This window comes from Mustelus asterias, chromosome 29 (genome assembly GCF_964213995.1).
Source record: "Mustelus asterias chromosome 29, sMusAst1.hap1.1, whole genome shotgun sequence".
Taxonomy (NCBI): Eukaryota; Metazoa; Chordata; class Chondrichthyes; order Carcharhiniformes; family Triakidae; genus Mustelus; species Mustelus asterias.
The window spans coordinates 9,779,353-9,795,978 of record NC_135829.1 but is presented as its reverse complement, the minus strand read 5'-3'; the positions used below and the strand labels follow the sequence as shown (position 1 = coordinate 9,795,978).

Below are 16,626 nucleotides of genomic sequence, written 5' to 3'. Positions count from 1 at the left end.
ATCGTGATGAATGGCGGAGCAGGTTCGACGTGCTGAATGGCCTCCTCCTGCTCCTATCTTCAATGTCTGTGGTATTTAACAGCTTGATTTACAACATTCACTCGGGGGGATTGGTGTGCCATGCAGCTGTGTGCTAGATGGCACCCAGTAATTTCGGCAGTGCCCAATTGTAAGCGATTCCGTGATGATCCCAAAGAGTGATTAACTTTGTGCCTTTTTGTTTTGACAGCCCGGCTTGACAACTGGAGAAGAATTAAACCTGGTTCTGACTGGAAGCTCTCAGCTTCATCACCAGGGGATGAAGTTGGAAGCGGTGATGGAACATCTGCAAAGACAGCAGCAAGCCCGGCTGGAGATGGAGGGCAGGGAGAGGAAGGACCGGGAGATCCGGAACGCTCACATATTCTACGCCCAGCAGCTTGCCGCCCAGCAGGCCGCCCTGGCCGCAGCCTCCTCCAGATCCCCGCCGGGCTCACTGGTCACCGCCCTGGCCAGGCCTGTGCCAGCCGGGGGGCCCAGCCTCCCCCGGGCCTCCGATAAGAGCAGCATGGACTCCGAGCCGGAGGACGACCCCTTCGAAGAGGAGGACCCTGCCAGTGGGCTGGAGGAGGAGGAGGAGGAGGAGGGAGTGGCGAGAGGAGACCTCGAGGAGGATGAGGAGGAGGAGGAGGATGAAGAAGAGGAGGAGGATCTAGAGTATCTCAGGAAACAGGCTGCTGCTGTGCTGCCAACTCAGAGACCTCCCTCTGCCCATCATCCGTCCATTAGCGGACAATCCCAACAGCAGGGGAACAGTCAATCCATCTCGCCAAGTCAAGCACATTCTAAATCGCCTGCTGGCCACCACAACTGGGGCTATGAAGAACAGTTCAAACAGGTAAAACACCTTGATTTACATACATGGATTTTATTGTAATGGGCAGAGTTGATCTCTACTAAAGCAGTTCCAATCCTTGTTCATAAATAGGTTGAGGAAGATTGTGTATGAATGGGGGAGGCGATGGCCTAGTGGTATTATCGCTAGACTATTAATCCAGAAACTCCGCTAAAGTTCTGGGGACCCGGGTTCGAATCCTGCCACGGCAGATGGTGGAATTTGAATTTTAAAAAAAATCTGGAATTAAGAATCTACTGATGACCGTGAAACCATTGTCGATTGTTGGAAAAATCCATCTGGTTCACTAATGTCCTTTAGGGAAGGAAATCTGCCATCCTTACCCGGTCTGGCCTACATGTGACTCCAGAGCCACAGCAATGTGGTTGACTCTCAGCTGCCCTCTGGTAACTAGGGATGGGCAATAAATGCTGGGCCCAGCCAGCGACGCCCATGTCCCACGAATGAATAAACAAAGAACATAAAGCCCAAAGCGAGAGCAGGTCACTTAATCCAGAGTCCATGTATGACAACTTTATGCCCAATTTATGTGAACCTTATAGAAAGGAGCCATCTCTTTTCCTCCCCTTTTATATTTGCTCCCACGTGCATTTTCTCTTGTGTTTGGCCAATTGCCTCCCTTCCTCAATGGGATTTGGAGTATTGCGTTCAGTTCTGGTGGCCACACTACCAGAAGGATGTGGAAGCTTTGGAGAGAGGACAAAGAAGGTTCACCAGGATGCTGCCTGGTCTCGAAGGCGTTGGCTATGAGGAGAGGTTGAATAAACCAGGATTGTTTTCACTGGAAAGACGGAGGGTGAGGGGAGACCTGATAGAGGCCTACAAAATTATGAGAGGCAGGGTGGATAGTCAGAGGCTTTTTCCCTAGGGTGGTAGTGTCAATTACAAGGGGCACAGGTTCAAGGTGAGAGGAGAAAGTTTAAGGGAGATGTGCGGGGGAAGTTTTTCACGCAGAGAGTGGTGGGTGCCTGGAACGCGCTGCCAGAGGAGGTGGTGGAAGCAGGGACATTAGCAATATTGAAGAGGCGTCTGGATGGGTTCATGAATAGGGAGGGAATAGAGGGACGCGGACTGGGGAAGGGCAGAAGGTTTTTTTTAGTTTAGGGCATCATGATCAGCACGGGATTGGAGGGCCGAAGGGCCTGTTCCTGTGCTGTACTATTCTTTGCTGGATGGTGGGAAGGCGTTATTTTAAATCATTTGCAAAGTTGAATAAGATGTTGTTGGTGAGGCCGCACTTGGGTTATTATGTATGGTTTTGGTCACCCTGTTGTAGAAAAGACATTGATAAACTGGCGAGAGTGCAGAGAAGATTACAAGGATGTTGCCAGGACTAGTGGGCCTGAGTTAGAGGGAGAGGTTGGCCAGGCTACGACTTTATTCCTTGGAACGTAGGAGAATGAGGGGTGACCTTATTGAGATGTGTAAAATCATGAGGAGTGTAGGTAGGATGAACGCCCATAGTCTTTTCTCCAGGGAAAGAGAATTGAAAACTAGAGGGCATAGGTTTAAGGTGAGGGGGGAAAGATTTAAAAGGGACCTAAGGGGCAACTTCTTCACACAGAGGGTGGTGTGTGTATGGAATGAGCTGCCAGAGAAAGTGGTTGAGGTGGGTACAATAGCAACATTTAAAAAGCATTTGGATAAATACATGGATGGGAAAGGATTAGAGGGATATGGACCAAACGCAGGCAAAGTAAAGTTAAAGTTTATCTATTAGTCATAAATAAGGCTTACGTTAACACTGCAATGAAGTTACTTTGAAAATACCCGAGTTGCCACAGTCTGGCACCTGTTCGGGTCAACACACCTAACCAACACATCTTTCAGACTTTGGGAGGAAATTGGAGCACTCGGAGGAAACCCACGCAGACACGGGGAGAGCGTGCAGACTCCACACAGACAGTGACCCAAGCCAGGATCGAACCCGGCTCCCTGGCGCTGTGAAGCAGCAGTGCTAACCACTGTGCCACCGTGCCACCCAAATGGGGCTAGCTGGGGAGATAGCCATGGCCGGCAAGGACTGGTTGGGCTGAAGGGCCTGTTTCCATGGTTGGAATTTTACCGCCCCTCGCCCGCCACGGGAATCGGAGCGGGCGAGGGGCGGAACATCGGAAAGTCTGTTGGCTTCGGGCGGGATGTTACGGTTTCGGGATGAACGAGGCCATAAAATCCCGCCCTATAGCCCTAATATGAAATCCCCGAATCTCTAACATCAGTCTCTGAGGAGGAGGTATTAAATCGAAGGGTGTTTAAGATGTGCGCTTCAGAGAGTTAAAACGGGTCTCCGACGGGTTAAACAGTTACGGGTGTTGGCGGGGGAGTGAGAGCAATGAGAGATAGCAAGTAGCATTTTTCTTGACAAAGTGGAGAGGTTATTAGTGTAACTGTACCGCAAACTAGACTTGGTAATAGCTGCCATCTGTTTGTATGAAAATTGAAACTGTGATGTTTGGCAGGAAACCAAATTGAGCTTTCAAAGAACACCCGGGAGGGGAGGGCCTCTTGGCACAGAGCCTTGTTTTGGACGCGTATCAAAAGATTTATAACCAACCCCGTGCCAACAATACTTGGCCTGTCAAAAGCGAGAGCGTTAACTGGATTGTGCGAATGTGCAGGTGCTTTAGTGTTGCTGAGCTCGTAATTGAATGAGCCAGCGTCTGTCAACAGGAGCTGTGTTGAGACGGCGTGTTCGCTGTCAGTGTGTGGGCTCTTGGCTGACGAAGAGGTTTGCCCCTAGTCATCCTAAAGTACTGGCGTGTCTTTCGTTCGTTCTTTCAATTATATCGCGCCTTTTGTGGTATCCCCAAAGCAATTCACAGCCAACTAAATACTTTCGGAGTCACGAGCGGAATGTCGGAGGGAGAGCCTCTGATTTTGTTTTAAACCACAAACTGCATTGAGATAAATGGCCAGATTTTTTCCTCTTGTGTTTTTTTTTTAATATTGGACGAGGGATTGTCCGGGACACCTCCTACTTCTCCTTCAAAGGCGAGTTGCAGGATCTTCTGCACTGGCCTGAGAGGGCGGGTGAGGCACCCAAAGGCTGAATCGAAAGGCAGCACCTCCGACAGTGCAGCTCTCCCTTGGTGCTGCAGTGGGCGTGTCAGCTGGACTATGAGCTCAAGGCTTTGGAGGCGGGACTTGAAGCCGTGCCCTTGAGGGTAACCCTTGACCTTGAGGTGAGAGTGCAGCTACTGGACTGCACTCCTTCAGTGCGGCACTCCCTCGGTGCTGGAGTGGGCGTGTCAGCCTGGATTATGCGCTGAAGGCTTTGGAAGGGAGGGCAACTTTAACCCGTGACCTTGAGGGTAACCCTTGACCTTTTGAGGTGAGAGTGTAACTAGTGGACTGCGATTGACATCATTAAACCTACCTGCTGTTAGACATGAGGCAGGTTATGTTTAGAAGGTTCTCCTCTCTTTGCCCCTTCCTCCACCTTCTGAAGGGATGTTCCTACCAAGGAACAGTTTCATTGTTACGGTTGTTGGTCTCCACACTCTTATCCAAAGCCCCTTCATTCTTTGAACCATGGAATATACCAGGGTTGATGGGAGAGAGGTCGCCCTTGACCTCCAGATCGGTACACCTTCCAGGCAAAATCATAGAATCTCTACAGTGCAGAAGAATATCTCAGGGTGTCTATCAGAACAGCAAACCTTTGCATGATATTTCTGTTCAGCTCTCATACCAGGGCACTGAGGCTAATTATAGAATAAAATAGAATCCCTACACTGCAGAAGGAGGCCATTTGGCCCATCGAACCTGTATCAACAACAATCCCACCCAGCCCCTATCCCCTTCACCCCACTTATTTTCCCTGCCAATTTGCCTTGGCACTGAGGGGCAATTTAGCGTAGCTAATCCACCTAACCTGCACATCTTTGGACGCTAAGGAACAATTTAGCATGGCCAATCAACCTAACCTACACATCTTTGGACGCAAGGAACAATTTAGCATGGCCAATCCATCTAACCTACACATCTTTGAACGCTGAGGGACAATTTAGCATGGCCACTCCACCTAACATGCACACCTTTGGACTGTGGGAGGAAACCCACGCAGATACAGGGAGCACGTGCAAACTTCACAAGGACAGTCACCTGAGGCCGGAATTGAACCCGGGTCCCTGGAGCTGTGAGGCAGCAGTGTTAACCTCCGTGCCGCCCATTGTAGGGTGCCCAGCGCAATTATTTCATGGGAGGACGGCAATTGAGCACATCCAGATTCTGCCGTTAGCCGTGATCAAATGTCCCGACCTGCATCTGTCAAACCCACACTGCCCAATCTGCTCCTGATTCTGGTGCGCAGGTAAGTGGTCCCAAGTGCCCGTCACTAGTGAGGTGCCCAGCTCCCCTTCTCCGTAATCAAGTGGATTTGCCCGCTGCACACTCAGCTGTTTCCAGTCTTTCCCGCTTCACACTCAGCCTCGTCTCAATCTCCCAGGCCCCTTTTTAATTGCGCTATTAAATTTCCGTGTACAGTGAGGTTAGTCCAGCAGTTTAATTTGCTCGCCAAACAGCAGTATTAAATTTCCCCATTTATTTCACGAAAAAAGAAGGAAGCTTCAATCGGGCATGTTGATTGAGTTACTTACAGTATCCAGTTACACTCTCCTCACTGCCGGTGCTATATTTTATGAATGTGTTGGGCGGCACAGTGGTTAGCACTGCTGCCTCACAGCGCCAGGGACCCAGGTACAATGCCAGTCTTGGGTCACTGTCTGTGTGGAGTTTGCACATTCTCCCCGTGTCTGCGTGGGTTTCCTCCAAGTGCTCAGGTTTCCTCCCACAGTCCAAAGACGTCCGGGTTAGGTGGATTGGCCATGCTAAATTGCCCCCTTATGTCCAAAGATGTGCGGGTTAGGTGGATTGGCCATGCTAAATTGCCCCTCAGCGTCCAAAGATGTGCAGATTAGGTGGATTGGCCATGCTAAATTACACCCTTGTGTCCAAAGATGAGCGGGTTAGGTGGATTGGCCATACTAAATTACCCATTGTGTCCAAAGATGTGCGGGTTAGGTGGATTGGCCACGCTAAATTACCCCTTGTGTCCAAAGATGTGCATGTTAGGGGGATTGACCATGCTAAATTGCCTCTTACTGTTCAAAGATGTGCTGGTTAGGTGGATTGGCCATGCTAAATTGCCCCTTAGTGTCAGGGGATTAGGAGGGTAAGTACATGGGGTCATGGGGATCGGGCCTGGGTGGAATTGACGTTGCTGAAGACTTGATGGACTGAATGGCCTCCTTCTGCACTGTAGGGATTCTATTTATATCCAGACACGCTGGTGATTTTTCACTTAAGAGTAAAGATGGCTTTGCAGTTGGGAATGACCCTGACTGTGTGTAAACGAGCCAATTTATCTGAATCCCATAGGCTTAAGTTAGGGAGAATGCTGCCCTCCATGGGTTTTTCCGACAATGGTTTCATGGTCATCGGTAGATTCTTAATTCCAGATATTTTGTATTGAATTCAAATTCCACCAGCTGCCGTGGCGGGATTCGAACCCGGGTCCCCAGAACATCGGCTGAGTTTCTAGATTAATAGTCATCCCTACGCACATGGTACTGGTGAGACCACATCTCGAATATTGTGAGCATTTTGGTCCCCTTATTTAAAGAGAGGTTAACTAGGATGATTCAAGAGCTTGAATGGATTCCTTTTGTTTTCCGAGAGTGGGTCCCTGCATGTGAAGATATGCCGCTTTGAGCACGTGGTTAAATCAGCCCCATTACCAGTCCGACGGATTATCTTGAATTGGTTGTTAGCGCACTCGGGGTTCTTCAACAGGTGCTGCCCAGTCGCAGAATCGCATCTAAAATGGGCATTTTGTCTTGGGGTTTTGCAAACACAAGTTGGAGGAGCGCCCTGTCCCTTGACAGGCACTCAAAGCAACATGCCGTTTGATCTGGTGATGGGCCAGTCGCTGGGCTGTATGAGCCACATATCCGGCACTGAAATTCATACAGGACGTTGCTCGATGGTTTTAAAAGGGGGAAAGTCTTTTCAGACTGACTGCAGCGTCATGTTAACGAGTTTAACAGCACAAAGCATCTTGCTTAACTTGTTCGAAAACTTTGTCCCCTCTCTCACACCCCCGAGTTGTGTTTTGCATAGAATTATTAAAAGTAACTCCAGTTGAGTGTGCTGGAAAAGTGGCTGTTCACGCACGGACGTGGGCAAAGAACAAAGCTGGGTGTGCCTGTGATGTCTTTTCTGATCGAATAGTCTGCTGATTGTCCACTGTCGGACCCCTTGGGCCAGACACTCTGGGTGTCTGACCGTTAGATAGGACTGAACAGAAAGCACAACAGGTGCAGAGAGAATCTCATTCAGTCCGTACTGGCACTTGGCACTCTTGCAGAGCTGTGGGTCTTGGTTTTTCAGCCCCCGGCTGGGATAGAATCATAGAATCCCTCCAGTGCAGAAGGAGGCCACTCGGCCCATCCAGTCTGCACCGAGCACAATCCAACCCAGGCCCCATCCCCATGCATTTACCCTGCTAGTCCCCCTGACACTAAGGGACAATTTAGCTTGGCCAATCCACCTAACCCGCACATCTTTGCAGTGTGGGAGGAAACCGGGGCACCCGGAGGAAACCCACGTAGACACGGGGAGGACGTGCAGACTCCACACAGACAGTGACCCTAGGCTGGATTTGAACCCGGGTCCGTGGCGTTGTGAGGCAGAATGCTAATCACTGTGCCACCGTGCCGCCCCTGGATTGGGAATGGAAACAGGTGGGCCCTGAAAATATTGCCACTGGCCAGCAGCTAGCTGGCACTGTGCCAATAGGGCATCTTCACATGGTGGGTAGTTAATTAAGCTCGTTAACAGCCACTTGAGACCGACCAGGATTTTTCACTCAGCCTCCAGATACCCGCAGGTGACCAGGGAGACTCTGATTTGTTTCTTATTAATCCGTGTGATATGGAGGTCGCTGGCTGGCCAGCATTTATTGCCCATACCTAGTTACCCTTGATCAGAGGGCAGAGAGCTGTGGCTCTGGAGTCACATGTAGGCCAGACCAGATAAGGACAGCAGTTGAGAGTCTATGGCCTTGTGGTATTATCGCTAGACTATTAATCCAGAAACTCAGCGAATTCTCTGGGGACCCGGGTTCGAATCCCGCCACGGCAGCTGGTGGAATTTGAATTCAATACAAAATATCTGGAATTAAGAATCGACTGATGACCATGAAACCATTGTCGGAAAAGCCTATTACACTAATTCAGCCTGGTTCACTAATGTCCTTTAGGGAAGGAAATCTGCCGTCCTTACCTGGTCTGGCCTACATGTGACTCCAGAGCCACAGCAATGTTGGTTGACTCTTAACTGCCCTCTGAACAAGGGCAACTAGGGATGGGCAATAAATGCTGGCCCAGCCAGCGATGCCCATGTCCCATGAATGAATAGAAAAAGAATTGCTGTGGCCTCTGGAGTCACATGTAGGCCAGACCTGGCGGTAACTGTGGAGAAACAATATGAATATGACACCTAATTTAGAGAGATGCTGCCAGACCTGCTGAGTTTCACTATCTGTTTTTAAATCTCTTCATTAGATTAGGTTTACAGGTAGCACAGTGGGTTAACACTGCTGCTTCACAGCTCCAGGGTCCCGGGTTCGATTCCCGGCTCGGCTCACTGTCTGTGAGGAGTTTGCACATTCTCCCCGTGTCTGCGTGGGTTTCCTCCAGGTGCTCCGGTTTCTTCCCACAGTCCGAAAGACGTGCTGGTTGGGTGCTAAATTCTCCCTCTGTGCACCCGAACAGGCGTCGAAGTGTGGCGACTCTGGGACTTTCACAGTAACTTCATTGCAGTGTTAATGTAAGCCCACTTGTGACATTAATAAAGTAGTTTTATCTCTCAAAATATTTTTACTTTGACATTTGAATGTCATTCTCCTATTTAACCATTCCCAATTTCTCTTTTTGCCAACAGTGATCACAGTTGTTTTCATTTTCTGTCTACCGGGAGTCACTGTTTGTGCTCCATACTATGCCAGCCTGTTTGTCCTCCGTTTTTGAATGCCTGTCGGCTTGTCATTGATGTGAGTCTTTTCAATGATGACCCTCAAACTGTGTAGCCAGCACAAGAGTAAATAATTGTTCAACAAGCAGCCCAACAAAGGATCTGCAACCAGATGTTGACACCAGGCAGCGAGGGAGGGATGTGTCAGCACTGTGGCCTAGTGGAACAGGCCTCATTCACTTTCCCCTTAAAGCAGGGTGCCACCTCATAAATCTATCAGAACTCTCCTGTCAGTGTTACAACTCCCACAGTTTCTCTGATTAGGGAGTTTATCTGTCTAGCGATTTGATTTGATTTATTATTGTCACATGTATTGGGATACAGTGAAAAGTATTGTTTCTTGCGCGCTATACAGACAAAGCATACCATTTATAGAGAAGATGTGGAGTTGCCGGCGTTGGACTGGGGTAAGTAGTCTCACAACACCAGGTTAAAGTCCAACAGGTTTATTTGGTAACGCTCCGAAAGCTCGTGCTACCAAATAAACCTGTTGGGCTTTAACCTGGTGTTGTGAGACTTCTTACTGTTCATAGAGAAGGAAAGGAGAGGATGCAGAATGTAGTGTTGCAGTCATAGCTCGGGTGTAGAGAAAGATCAAGTTAATATGTGCTAAGTCCATTCAGAAGTCAACGGGGAAGAAGCTGTTCTTCACTAAGATAAAAGCAAAATACTGCTCTGACGAAGGGTCACCTAGATTCAACGTTGGCTATTCTCTCTACAGATGCTGTCCGACCTCATCGTCATAGAGGTTTACAGCATGGAAACAGGCTCTTCAGCCCAACTTGTCCATTCCACCTTTTTTAAACCCCTAAGCTAATCCCAATTGCCCACATTTGGCCCATATCCCTCTAGCCCCATCTTACCCATGTAACTGTCTAAATGTTTTTTAAAAGATAAAATTGTACCCGCCTCTACTACTACCTCTGGCAGCTTGTTCCAGACACTCACCACCCTCTGTGAAAAAATTGCAGAGATTTTCCAGTATTTTTCTGTTTTTGTGTTGAGAAGCTGTTCTTGAGTCGGTTGGTACGTGACCTCAGACTTTTGTATCTTTTTCCTGACGGAAGAAGGTGGAAGAGAGAATGTCCAAGGTGCGTGGGGTCCTTAATTATGCTGGCTGCTTTTCCGAGGCAGCGGGAAGTGTCGACAGAGTCAATGGATGGGAGGCTGGTTTGCGTGATGGACTGGGCTTCGTTCGCAACCCTTTGTAGTTTCTTGTGGTTTTGGGCAGAGCAGGAGTCATGCCAAGCTGTGATACATCCGGAAAGGATAGTTTCTATGGTGCATCTGTAAAAATTGGTGAGAGTCGTAGCGGACATGCCGAATTTCCTTAGTCTCTTGAGAAAGTGTGCGCTGCTGGCCCATCTTAGCTGGAAGTTTAGCCCTGCTTCTGTCCTTTGCTCTCCTGCCGCTGTGCTTACCCCAGTCCAACGCCGGTATCTCCACATCATTGCTGACTGATGTCATGGGCAGTTCAGATCCAGTGACTTTCCGCTGGCTAAAAACACCTCTGGAGTCGACAATGGCTGGGTTAGCCATTGAAAGTACCGGTTTCAAGGCATGTCAGTCACTATTTCGAAGTTAGAATATTGCAGTTGGCAACGTAGTTGTAGGAATACTCACTCTAGCCCCAGTGCCGTATGAATTCCACACCTGGACCACTTGCTAATCTGCAACAGAAACAGAAGTTTGATTGTTACTTGCCTCTGTTTGAAGTTTCAGTGAAAGGTGCGAATGTTTTTGATAAATATCTAGATTCCATGGTTATCTTCACCACAGAGATTGAAGCTCTTTGTGTGGGTAGTTACTCCAAAGGCAAACACTTTCTAACCAATGTTCCAAGCTGTGTTTAAAGACAGTGTGGCAGTCCTTCAGTACTATGCCAGAAGTGTTGGTGTTGATTTCTGGGCCAACGACTGAGCTACAAGTGATGTCATAAAGGCTGTAAATCGCCATGCAAAAGCAGTTAGAAAGGCAGCAGCCATTTCTCTGGGCTTTCCCTGCATGTAGCTGGCCCACAGGAACATTCCTGGGGGTTTTCACCAGGCAAATTAACTGCGCAGGAGCTTATCTCCTGCCGATTTTGAAATTCACAAGTTGCTGGTCTCACTGGCAAAATGTTTTAGCAATGGTCCACTTTTTTTCTAAGATGACGTCGGAGTGAGGCAGCTTCTTGCAAGTTGTGTCCAGCATGCCTTCTCATTCTATCTTTTACTCTAATTCTATGCTTCACTATAGTCTACACTCTCTCCCTTCCTTCTCTATGAACGGTATGCTTTGTCTGTACAGCGCGCAAGAAACAATACTTTTCACCTGTATACTAATACATGTGACAATAAATCAAATCAAAATCTTGATTTTTAGTGGTTGTGTCTGTCTGAGATTGTTCAGATAGGAAGTTTCGTAAATCTCCCTCTCCCTGGCTGCTGATGATTTCTGCGGGGAAGGTCCCGTTCCTTGTGCTTTCGGCTGATAAACTGGGTGACTGTCGGGCTTAGCGCTTGACTCGATATCCCAGATATCGAGAGGTAGTGGGTTTGAGTCCTATTTCAGTAACCCGAGGACTCCATTCAGACTGACATGCTCAGCGCAGTACTTGAGGGAGTGCTACACTTTTGGAGGCGCTGTCTTTCAGATGAGACATTAAACCAGAGCCCAGTCTTGGGGAGGTGTAAAAGGATCCTGTGGTACACTTCAAAGAAGAGCTGCAGAATTCTCCCCAGGTTATGAAAGGCGCTACATAAATGCAGAGCTCTCCTTTTCTCTTGTGTGTTGTTCTAGTTCAAAGACTATTTCCTCGGGTGGATGGAGCTATTACAAGGAGGCATAACTATAGGGTTCATGGTGGGTGATACAGGAAGGATATCAGAGGTAGGTTCTTTATGCAGAGAGTGGTTGGGGTATGGAATGGACTGCCTGCAGTGATGGTGGAGTCAGACACTTTAGGAACATTTAAGCGGTTATTGGATAGGCACATGGAGCACACCAGGATGATAGGGAGTGGGATAGCTTGATCTTGGTTTCAGATAAAGCTCGGCACAACATCATGGGCCGAAGGGCCTGTTCTGTGCTGTACTGTTCTCTGTTCTATGTTCTAGTTCTTTGGCATTGTACGCACCATACAATTTGCTGTATGGGCCGCACCGGTCGTCCCAGTTTTAAAACCTGACAATTCGGTCTGTCTCTGGGGACTAAGTTGACGGCTAAGAGAGCCTTCACGTAGACAGATACAAGTCTTCCGTCAAGAGTATGCGAAGCTGGCTGGGGGTCTCGCACTTTCCAAATTTGACACCAGCCACGCCTACCTCCAAGTGGAGCTTGAGGTGCCATCCAGGAAGTATGTCAGCATAAATACTCTCAGAGGATTGTCTGAGTACACGCGTTTGCCCTTTGGGGTGTCTTTGGCTTGTGCCATTTTCCAAAGAGCGATGGCGAACCTTCTTCAAGAGGTGCCCAGAGTGGCAGTCTATCTGGATGACGTTTTTAATCTCAGGAAGATTTGGAGAAGGTCTGAGGCTGGTTTCCAATTTAAAAGGGACAGAACATGTGCTCCAGGTAAATGAGGTAACGTACCTCACACAGAGTTGACAAGGATGGATTACACCCAGTTAAAGAGAAGGGGAAGGCCATTAAAGGGACTCCGACTCCAAGGAACCCAACAGAGTTGAGGTCTTTCCTAGGTCTTCATGAATTACTGTGGTAAACTCGTACTGAACTTGGCAAACCTGTTGGTACCTCAAGTACTGTTAAAAAAGACCTGAAATGGTCGTGACAAATGCCACAAGAGAAAGCCTTAACAACAATTGCTGCCAATGAATATATTAGCCCATTATGACCCTCCCCCGCCGAGACCACTCATTGTAAATTATGACGCCTCCCCCAATGGGATAGGAGTAGCATTGGGATGATGGGGCAGAACATCCAATGGCGTTCACATCATCAACCCTGGCAGATGTAGAGAGTATGCCCAGACTGAAAAAGGTTTGGCCATGGTGTTCGCAGTGGATAAAGGTCTATCAGTGCATCTGTGATCAGTATTTCGCCATAGTAACCGGTCACAAACCTCTCTTGGGCCCCTTTGAGGAAGGTGAGGTGATTCCTCCCAACGCGTCAGCCCGGACCCAATGTTGGGCAATGTCACTGGGTGCCTATGAATACACCTTGGACCTCATGGACCTTGGATGCCTATGAATATATCTTGGGGCTCATTATATATGAGTTCCCTTGGTAACAGGCCATGGCTCGCCAGCTAGAACTTATTGCCTAAGCCTTTTAATAAGGCAGGCCTGGGCCTGCTAAGCGGCAGGGCCAGGCAAGGACAAGTGTGTGTACACTAGGGTTGTGATTTTATCTCCTGTTCAGTAATAAATGTTCCTTTCCAGTTGGGTTTCCTGAGTTATTGATAGTTTTCAAAGCAGGAGAGAGAGATGGAGAGCTCTGGGGAGAGAAGGTCAGAGTTTAGGGCCCAACAAAAATGAAGGCAAAATCATTTCCTCTGTTTCCCTTTGCCTCCCAATAGTGGAGGAATGAAAAAAGATGTCCAGGAGGCCATTCAGCCCATAGAGCCTGCACCAACAACAATCCTATGCAAGTCCTATGCCTATAACCCAACATATTTACCCTGTTAGCACCTCTGACACAAGGGGCAATTTTAACATGGCCAATCCATGCAACCCACACATCTTTTATACATATATAAGAGCGAGAAGGTCTCAAACACGGGAGGGAATCTATGCGTGGAGCCAGAGGAAATAGAAACATAGAAAAACTACAGCACAAAACAGGCCCTTCGGCCCCACAAGTTGTGCCGAACATATCCCTACCTTTTAGGCCTACCTATAACCCTCCATCCTATTAAGTCCCATGTACTCATCCAGGAGTCTCTTAAAATACCCTATTGAGTTTGCCTCCACCACCACTGACGGCAGCCGATTCCACTCGCCCACCACCCTCTGTGTGAAAAACTTCCCCCTAACATTTCCCCTGTACCTACCCCCCAGCACCTTAAATAGGCAAGGTGTTAAATGAGTACTTTGTCAGTATTCACTAAAGAGAAGGACTTGGTGGATGATGAGTCTGGGGAAGGGTGTGTGGATAGTTTGGGCCATGTTGAGATCAAAAAGGAGGAGGTATTGGGGTTCTTGAGAAACATTAAGGTAGACGAGTCCCCAGGGCCTGATGGGATATACCCCAGAATGCTGAGAGAGGCAAGGGAGGAAATTGCTGGGGCCTTGAGAGAGAAATCTTTGTATCCTCACTGGCTACGGGGGAGGTCCCAGAGGATTGGAGAATAGCCAATGTTGTTCCTTTGTTTAAGAAGGATAGCAAGGATAATCCAGGTAATTACAGGCCGGTGAGCCTTATGTCAGTGGTAGGGAAATTATTGGAGAGGATTCTTCGTGACAGGATTTACTCCCACTTGGAAATAAGTGGACGTATTAGTGAGAGGCAACATGGTTTTGTGAAGGGGAAGTCGTGTCTCACTAACTTGATCGAGTTTTTCAAGGAAGTGATGAAGATGATTGAGGGTAGGGCAGTGGATATTGTCTACATGGACTTCAGTAAGGTTTTTGATAAGGTCCCTCAGGGTAGACTGGTACAGAAGGTGAAGTCGCGTGGGATCAGAGGTGAGCTGGCAAGGTGGATACAAAATTGGCTCGGTCATAGAAGACAGAGTTTCGCAGTGGAAGGGTGCGTTTCTGAATGGAGTGCTGTGACTAATGGCATTCCTCAGGGATCAGTGCCGGGACCTTTGCTGTTTGTAATACATATATGAATGATTTGGAGGAAAATGTAACTGGTTGATTAGTAAGTTTGCGGACGACACAAAAGTTGGTGGATTTGCAGATAGCGATGAGGACCACCAGAGGATACAGCAGGAAATAGATTGGTTCTAGACTTGGGCGGAGAGATGGCAGATGGAGTTTAATCCAGACAAATGTAAGGTCTAATACAGCTGGAAAATATACAGTAATTGGCAGAACCCTTAGGAGTATTGATAGGCAAAGGGATCTGGGTGTACAGGTACACAGGTCACTGAAAGTGGCAACGCAGGTGGAGAAGGTAGTGAAGAAGGCATATGGCATGCTTGCCTTCATCGGCCGGGGTATTGAGTTTAAAAATTGACAAGTCATGTTGCAGCTTTATAGAACCTTAGTTAGGCCGCACTTGGAATATAGTGCTCAATTCTGGTTGCCACACTACCAGAAGGATGTGGAGGCTTTGGAGAGGGTACAGAAAAGATTTACCAGGATGTTGCCTGGTATGGAGGGCATCAGCTATGAAGAGAGGTTGGAGAAACTTGGTTTGTTCTCACTGGAACAGTGGAGGTTGAGGGGGCGACCTGATAGAAGTTTACAAGATTTTGAGGGACATGGCCAGAGTGGATAGTCAGAAGTTTTTCCCAGGATGGAAGAGTCAATTACCAGGGGGCCAAGATTTAAGGTGCGAGGGGCAAGGTTTAAAGGAGGCACATTTTTTACACAGAGGGTGGTGGGTGCCTGGAACTCGCTGCCGGGGGAGGTAGTGGAAGCGGATACAGTAGTGACTTTTAAGGGGCGTTTTGACAAATACATGAATTGGATGGGAATGGAGGGATATGGTCCCCCGAAGAGTAGGAGGTTTTAGTTCAGTCAGGCAGCATGGTTGGTGCAGGCTTGGAGGGCCGAAGGGCCTGTTCCTGTGCTGTGATTTTCTTTGTTCTATCTGGGGAGTGAGAGGGGAAACTGGAGCACCCGGAGGAAACCCACTGGTAGAACGTGCAGACTCCACACAGTCACCCGATTAGGTCCCTGGCGCTGTGAAGCAGCAATGCTAACCACCGTGCCACCATGCCGCCCCAGCCTGTATTCATAGGCACCCAATAGCAGTGACCAGCATAGGATCCAGGCTCATGCGATGGGAAGAATCGCCTTATTTTCCTAAGTATTGTTTCTCAACTTGAGTCTTTCTGTGGCCCCAAACTCTGCAGCCGGTAGTGGGGTCTGGCTTTGTTCAAGTCTCCATCTCTTTTCACCCTGCTGTCACAATGACCTGGACAGCATCGGAATCCATCTGTAACCTGTTGAGATGTGATAGACCTTTAAGGGGACATGCCTTAAACTACTATCAATTAGTACCACAGTGTGTGTGCACCATGGCATGTAGTCTGCAAGAGATAGATGTACTATACTTAGCTCCAAGTGAACATTATCTATATTTAGTCTTCACACGAAGAACCCACATTATTGTTTCACCAATCCTTGTGTATGATGGGCAGCACTGTGGTTAGCACTGCTGCCTCACAGCATCAGGGACCCGATTCCCGGCTTGGGCCATTATCATAGAATCCTACAGTGCAGAAGGAGGCCATTCAGCCCATTGAATCTGCACTGACCACAATCGCACCCAGGCCTTATCCCCATAACCCCATGCATTTACCCTAGCTAGTCCCCCTGATGTTAAGGGGCAATTTAGCAATGGCCAATCCGCCTAACCTGCACATCTTTGGAATGTGGGAGGAAACCGGAGCGCCGGGAGGAAGCCCATGCAGACACGAGGAGAACGTGCAAACTCCACACAGACAGTGACCCAAGCCGGGAATCGAACCCGGGTCCCTGGCGCTGTGAGGCAGTAGTGCTAACCACTGTGCCGCCCTAAAAAGTTGAATCAAATCTTGGGTTCAGTCACATTTGAAGGGTTGAGCACAGTTCTGATCT

The 16,626-nt window shown here is 48.4% G+C and overlaps 1 protein-coding gene across 2 annotated transcripts in view; it reads left to right on the top strand.

Annotated features, from left to right (window-relative positions):
- Positions 1–234: 234 nt before the first annotated feature.
- The window catches only part of LOC144480508 (AT-rich interactive domain-containing protein 3B-like), a 183,052-nt gene continuing 166,660 nt past the window's right edge, over positions 235–16,626 (top strand). For both annotated transcript variants that reach the window (XM_078200006.1, XM_078200005.1), the window contains exon 1: positions 235–877. In XM_078200006.1, coding sequence (XP_078056132.1) covers positions 299–877 — 579 coding nt within the window. In that variant the 5' untranslated portion in view covers positions 235–298. The remainder of the gene's footprint in view (positions 878–16,626) is intronic.